The sequence below is a fragment of the Chaetura pelagica genome, unplaced genomic scaffold (genome assembly GCF_000747805.2).
Source record: "Chaetura pelagica isolate M959 unplaced genomic scaffold, ChaPel_1.0 scaffold224, whole genome shotgun sequence".
NCBI classification, from domain to species: domain Eukaryota; kingdom Metazoa; phylum Chordata; class Aves; order Apodiformes; family Apodidae; genus Chaetura; species Chaetura pelagica.
Window position 1 is genome coordinate 2,180,142 of NW_009953316.1, and position 6,796 is coordinate 2,186,937.

At 55.6% G+C, this 6,796-nt stretch overlaps 1 protein-coding gene across 1 annotated transcript; it reads left to right on the forward strand.

Annotated features, from left to right (window-relative positions):
- Positions 1-5,765: 5,765 nt before the first annotated feature.
- On the forward strand, positions 5,766-6,236 carry UCN3 (urocortin 3). The gene has a single exon (XM_009998104.1). It carries the CDS (start codon positions 5,766-5,768, stop codon positions 6,234-6,236), a length of 471 nt encoding a protein of 156 aa, XP_009996406.1.
- Positions 6,237-6,796: the final 560 nt, after the last annotated feature.

Here is a 6,796-nt window from a genome sequence, read left to right on the forward strand (position 1 = left end):
GTAATGTGTGGGGGCAAGGTGGAGGGGGGGGGGGGAACCTCTGCATCTTCATCCCCCGACGTGTCCCGACGTTGGCGACGAGCCCCTTTGTCCCACCAGGCTGATGGGGCCAGATGTCCTTTTTGATTTCCCCTTATTATTTTCCTTATTCTCCTTCTTCCCCCCTCCTTCTGAACGGGGGGGAGAGGCCCCTGTGACGTTTCCATCTCCCTCTGATTTCATGGTAATGAAATCATGCCCCGACGAGTTACGACTCCAACCCCGTGATCCCTCGTTTTTATCTCCCCACGAGGGAGGGGAGAAGCGTTTCCATAGAGAGAGAGAGGGGGAGAAAAAACAACCCAACCACACAACACAAAAACCACAGCCCTCCTAATAACAATAAAAGAAAAGAGAGAGGTGCAGAAGTTCAGGAGGAAACGTTCCTGATGCTCCTCTCCTCGGAGTGAGGCGGCAGGAAAACCCACCCCAGGTGAGTGTCTGGATTCCATCCCTTCACCAGCAGCTGGTTTCCTTGGCACAAACTTGAGATATTTTCAGGGCTTTCCTTTGGGAGATCAGGTTCCACTTTGCTCTGCAAGAAGAATCATTTTTTTTTAAATTAAAATAAATGATGTTATAGTAATAAAATAGGCAGGAGAGGGAAAAGCAGCTGGAGATGCTGCGTTAAGAGACTCCCCCCATAGTGAATAAATCTATTATTAGTTATTATTACTATTATTATTACTTCATCATCATTATTATTATTATTATTGTTGTTATTATTATTATTATTGCAACAACGATTTTTGGAGGTAGATGGGGCTGGGCAGCAAGGGAAGAGTGTGGGAACCTTGGGCAATGGAGAAGAGGGGAGGAAAAATCCCTGCTGTGGTTAAAGGGACTGGGAGGAGAGGAGGCCATAGCCCCATCCCCACTGGGTCAACTGGGATTTTGGAGCCCTGGGAACGAGCATCTTCAGGTGAGATTCCTTAGGGAAGCAGCAGCAGCAGCCAGAGGGAGTTTAAAAAGCCCACAGGGTCTCATCCACGGTGTGAATGGATTCCAGACTTACTTTTTGATGAGGGAGGGGGAATAAATGAGCTGAACCTTTTGCTCCTGTTGCTGAGGAGCCCGGGACAACCAGCCAAGAGCTTTGTCCCCTCCGAGCAAGTCACTTTTCTCCTTGGAGGCAGCTCCTCAGCAGGTGGGGATCCTGCCGGGGCTCTGGGCACCATCTCCAATAAGAATGCCCAGAAATTGCTCCAGGGCATCCAGGCAATTCCCACCCTTGGCCATCAGCATTCCCAGGTCACCAGGCAGCAGCAGATTTCACTCCGAGTTCCTCAGCAGGTGCTTTGTCTTTATTTGTCTTTATTATTTGTCTTAATTTGTCTTTATTTTCCTACTGCTTTTTTTTTTGTCCTGGTGGTTTGTTTTCTTTTCTAACAGGGGAGGAAAATCCCACCCCAGCTTCTTTCCTGATCCATAAAAACTTCCTGGCTTGGCAGGGGCACGAATCCCTCATGCAAAACACCAAAAACAAGCCCTAAAAAAACCCAACAACCTCACCTTTTGTTGATATTTTTGGTGCTGCTTTTCCTTTCTGCTTCACCTTGATTTTTCTCTTGTTTGTTTGGGTTTGGTTGGTTTTTTTGCCAGGACATCCAACCCACATTCCCAGACTGGGAAAGCAGGTGCTGGATGTGGATTTATCTCAACCCCCCCCCCTCCCCCCCCCCTTTGTTTTGCTTTTCTGAGGGTCCCCAAGAGGTTTACTCAATGGGAAGGGGGGGAATAAATAAGAGAAAAGCCTGAGACAAGCAGGTGAAAAAGCTGCTGGGGAGATGGGAGGTGGAGATGTTATTCCAGAGCTCAGGAAAAGGGAGCAGCAGCAGATCAAACCAGCTCTGTCCTCTCCTCAGCATCTCTGCTGCTTTGGTGATGTTCCCATTCTCCATCCAGCTTGGGGGGGGGGATCACTCAGTGAGCAAGGAAGAGCAGGGGTTGCAGAAATTGGGGCGGGAAATCAGCAATTTCTAAATTCCTACCCCATTTTATCCCTGCCCGTCCTGCTGGCAGGGGCTGCCAGGAGGTTGTTGGGGGTTGGTTCATCTGGGGCTGAAAAGGGAGAAGGTTTGGGATGGGAGAAAGATCCTCGAGTGAAGGGGATGGATGGATGGAGGGATGGAGGGAGGGATGGAGGGAGGGATGGATGGATGGAGGGATGGATAGATGGAGGGATGGAGGGATGGATGGAGGGAGGGATGGATGGATGGAGATGGATGGATGGATGGATGGATGGATGGATGGATGGATGGATGGATGGATGGATGGATGGATGGATGGATGGATGGATGGATGGATGGATGGATGGATGGATGGATGGATGGATGGATGGATGGATGGATGGATGGATGGATGGATGGATGGATGGATGGATGGATGGATGGATGGATGGATGGATGGATGGATGGATGGATGGATGGATGGATGGATGGATGGAGGGATGGATGGATGGATCCTGAGGGAGCTCCATGGTGTTTGTGCAGGGGTGAGTGAGGGAAAGAAATAGAAATGGAGCAGTTCCTTCAAATTCTGCCTGTAGGACCTGCCCCAGCCTCCAAGGGATGGGAAGGGGCAGAGTAGGGGGATAAACCTGCCCTGATCTCCCCTTCCAAGGGTTGGGAAAGAGCAGAGTTAGGGGGATAAACCTGCCCTGATCTCCCCTTCCAAGGGTTGGGAAAGAGCCAAGTTCAGGAGCTCAAGCTGCCCTGATCTCCAAGGGATGGCAAAGGGCAGAGTTGAAGGGATGAACCTGCAGATTTTCAGGTGCAGGTGGTTTCTGAGCCCCGTGGCTCAGCAGCAGGAGAGCAGGTCCAGGGTGACAGTTCCTGGGGACAGGCGATTGGATTTGGGATCAGCCTGGGGACATCTCCCCCCCTTGGGCATCAAGGTGGTGGCCCCAGGATGCCCACAGAGACACCCTGCTCCTCCAGGGGCTCCCCACAAACTCCCAGGTCCCTCCACGTTCCCAACCCCACGCGATGGCAGCTCACAGCCCCAAAACCAGCCGTGAGACCCCAGGTCCAGGCAGGGTCCCCAGCATCCCTGGGGAATTGTCCCCAGGAGCAGGGCTTGCTGTGCGACAGGCTTGCCACAAGATGGGGCCCGGAGATTGGGAATGCCAGGAGCTTGGAGGAGCCCTGTGGCTTCGGGGACAATCCTAGAATCACAGAACTATTCAGGTTGGAAAAGCCCCTTGGGATCATCCAAGTCCAACCATCATCCCTGCTCTACAGAGTCCTCCCCTCAACCACATCCACCAACACCACATCCAAACCACCCTTCAACACATCCAGGGATGGTGACTCCACCACCTCCCTGGGCAGCCTGTTCCAGGGTCTGACCACCCTCTCTGTGAATAAATCCTTCCTAATCTCCAGTCTAAACCTGCCCTGGTGCAGCTTGAAGCCCTTCCCTCTTGTTCTGTCACCTGTGAGAAGAGACCAGCACCAACCTCTCTACAATGACCTTTCAGGTGGTTGCAGAGACTGATGAGCTCTCCCCTCAGCCTCCTCTTCCTCACACTAAACATTCCCAGCTCCTTCAAGTGTTCTTCCTCAGATTGATTCTCCAGGCTCCTCCCCAGCTCTGTTGCCTCCTCTGTCCTTGCTCCAGCACCTCGAGATCTCTCTGGAATTGAGGTGCCCAAAACTGGATCCAAGACTCCAGGTGTGGCCTCCCCAGTGCTGAGCACAGGGGGACAATCACCTCTCTGCTTCTGCTGGTCATACTATTTCTGATACAAGCCAGGATGCCACTGGCTTCCTTGGCCACCTGGGCTTACTGCTGGCTCATGTTCAGCCTCTTCCCAGTTAGAACCTACCTGACCTCTCTGGACCCATTAGAACATTGATCTAAGCTCAGCATGGGCAAAGATCCCATCTTGAGGTCCCTTGTGGCCTCTTGGAGCCATGGGGCACTTCCCAGAGAGGCAGGACTGTGAGATGGGGAGGTTTTGCAGACCCAGGAGGGTCACCCCGAGGTTTTTGAGGCCTCCAGAGACCTGAAAATTACCAGATTTTAAGCAGGGAGTGATGGAGGGAGGGATGGAGGGATGGAGGGAGGGATGGATGGAGGGATGGATGGATGGATGGATGGATGGATGGATGGATGGATGGAGGGATGCTGTTGTGCTGTGATGTTTGGAGGTGTCCATGGAGTGGGGTGTGCCCCAAATGTGCCATCAGATGCACCCAAAGTGGACAGGGTGGGGGGTCCTGGGGATGGAGCCAGGGGGTAACAGGCAACCTTGGAGCACCCCAAGCCAGGGCTGGAGAGGTGACCATCATGCTGAATCATCCCTCCAGCACTGGGACCTGCCCACTTCCCATGCCCATCTCCACACCAGTTGGGTGAGTCAGGCAATTGCCAACTCCAGAGAGCACAGAAACATCTCCAGTGGCTTCAGGCTGACCAGAGAGGAGCTGAAAGGAAAACCCAGCTTTACAGCAGGTGGTGGGACTCGTGGTCACCCTGGGGAGGTGTGAGCAAGGTGGAGGGGGTTGAATGGAGCTGCCACAAGATTGCCCCAGGCAAGGGGCATGGTAGAAACCAGCTCTGCTGTAGCAGGCACTTGTGTTTTGGCAAAGCCAAAGCCTCTGTGGAAGCTGCAGCCTGGAAAACCACCTTGGACATCCCACTTCTCACCCAGCACCCCAAACCAGGGGCTAGGGGGTTGTACCTTAGAGGACAAAGCACCAAGGCAGCTTATTCCCACCTGCCCTAACCATACCAGGGGCTAGGGGATTGTACCTTAGAGGACAAGGCAGCTTATTCCCACCTGCCCTAACCATAAGATGGGAGTTAGGGAGGACCTGGGAGATAGGGAGGACCTGGGGGACATGGGAGGACCTGCCCTACCCATTAGATGGGAGCGGGGGAGGAGCTGGGAGGGGACCCCAGGTCTGTGGGATGTGGGAGGACCTGCCTTACCCATTAGATGTGAGCTGGGGAGGAGCTGGGAGGGGACCCCAGGTCTGTGGGATGTGGGAGGACCTGCCTTACCCATTAGATGTGAGCTGGGGAGGAGCTGGGAGGTGACCCCAGGTCTGTGGGACATGGGAAGACCTGCCCTACCCATTGGATGGGAGCTGGGGAGGAGCTGGGAGGTGACCCCAGGTCTGTGGAACATGGGAAGACCTGTCCTACCCATTAGATGGGAGCTGGGGAGGAGCTGGGAGGTGACCCCAGGTCTGTGGGACATGGGAAGACCTGCCCTACCCATTGGATGGGAGCTGGGGAGGAGATGGGAGGTGACCCCAGGTATGGGGGACATGAGAGGACCTGCCCTACCCATTAGATGGGAGCTGGGGAGGAGCTGGGAGGTGACCCCAGGTCTGGGGGACATGAGAGGACCTGCCCTACCCATTAGATGGGAGCTGGGGAGGAGCTGGGAGGTGACCCCAGGTCTGTGGGACATGGGAAGACCTGCCCTACCCATTGGATGGGAGCTGGGGAGGAGATGGGAGGTGACCCCAGGTCTGTGGGACATGGGAGGACCTGCCCTACCCATTAGATGGGAGCTGGGGAGGAGCTGGGAGGTGACCCCAGGTCTGTGGGACATGGGAGGACCTGCCCTACCCATTAGATGGGAGCTGGGGAGGAGCTGGGAGGTGACCCCAGGTCTGTGGGACGTGGGAGGACGAGGGGATGATGCCGCTCTGCCCCGCGCCCCATGGGAAGCTCATCTCTTCCTTCCCCTCCCTGTCTGAGCAGGCAGAATGTCCCAGCCCAGGCTGCTGCTCCTCCTCGCCCTCCTCTGTGCCACCCAGAGGAGCAGAGGGGCTCTCCACCTCTACGACACCAGCTCCTTCCTCAGCTGCCTCAACGCAGCCCTCGACGAAGCCCGGAAGAACCTCCCGGAGGAGAATTCCATCCTGGACAAACGTGGCTTGGACTCCCCCCTGCCCCAGGAGCCACCCGAGGAGAGGGAAGAAGAGGAAGGAGAGGATGAAGAGCTGGGGAAAAGGACGTTCCCAGGGCAAGGCCATCACTACACACACGTGTCCCAGGGGAAGGGGAAGAGCTCCCAGAGCCGCGCCAAGAGCGACCGCCGCGCCAAGGTCACCCTGTCCCTCGACGTCCCCACCAACATCATGAACATCCTCTTCAACATCGCCAAGGCCAAGAACCTGAGGGCCAAGGCTGCTGCCAACGCCCACCTGATGGCCCAGGTGGGGAGGAGGAAGTGACATTCCCCGGGGCAGGGAGGGCACCGGGAGCCGAGCCGGCTCCGTGGGGGCATCACCAGGTCCCGTCCTGCCCACCCGAGGGGACTGAGGGCCTGGTGTGACAGCAGTGTTGGGTATTTTTCACCCCTAGAGCTACCTGACTTTCAGATCTCTTTCTTCCTTCTCCCTCCTTTCCCTCCTCCTCCTCCATCTCCTCCGTCCCTCCTGCTGGGAATTCCCAGGGGTGGGGAGGAGGTTGGTGCCCGCAGCGGGGCGAGGGGGACGTGTGGCCTCAGGAAGGTCCCTAATTAAAGTGATGATCTCTTGAGTTTTCCAATGCTTTGTTCTCCCATCGTCTCCAGCTGGGTCAGCTCTGCCTGGGCCTCCTCCAAGCTCAACCTCACAGCCCCATCCCCACCAAAGCCCAGGTCCTGCTCCCTTCCCAGGTCCCCACACACGAACTCTCCCTTATCCACAACCATCACTGCCGTGGGGAAGGGGACAAGCCAGCTCAGGGGACCTCAAGAAGGGTGGTCCCAGTTCCTCCTCCTGGGGATTCTCTAGGTTATAAGGTTGTTCTC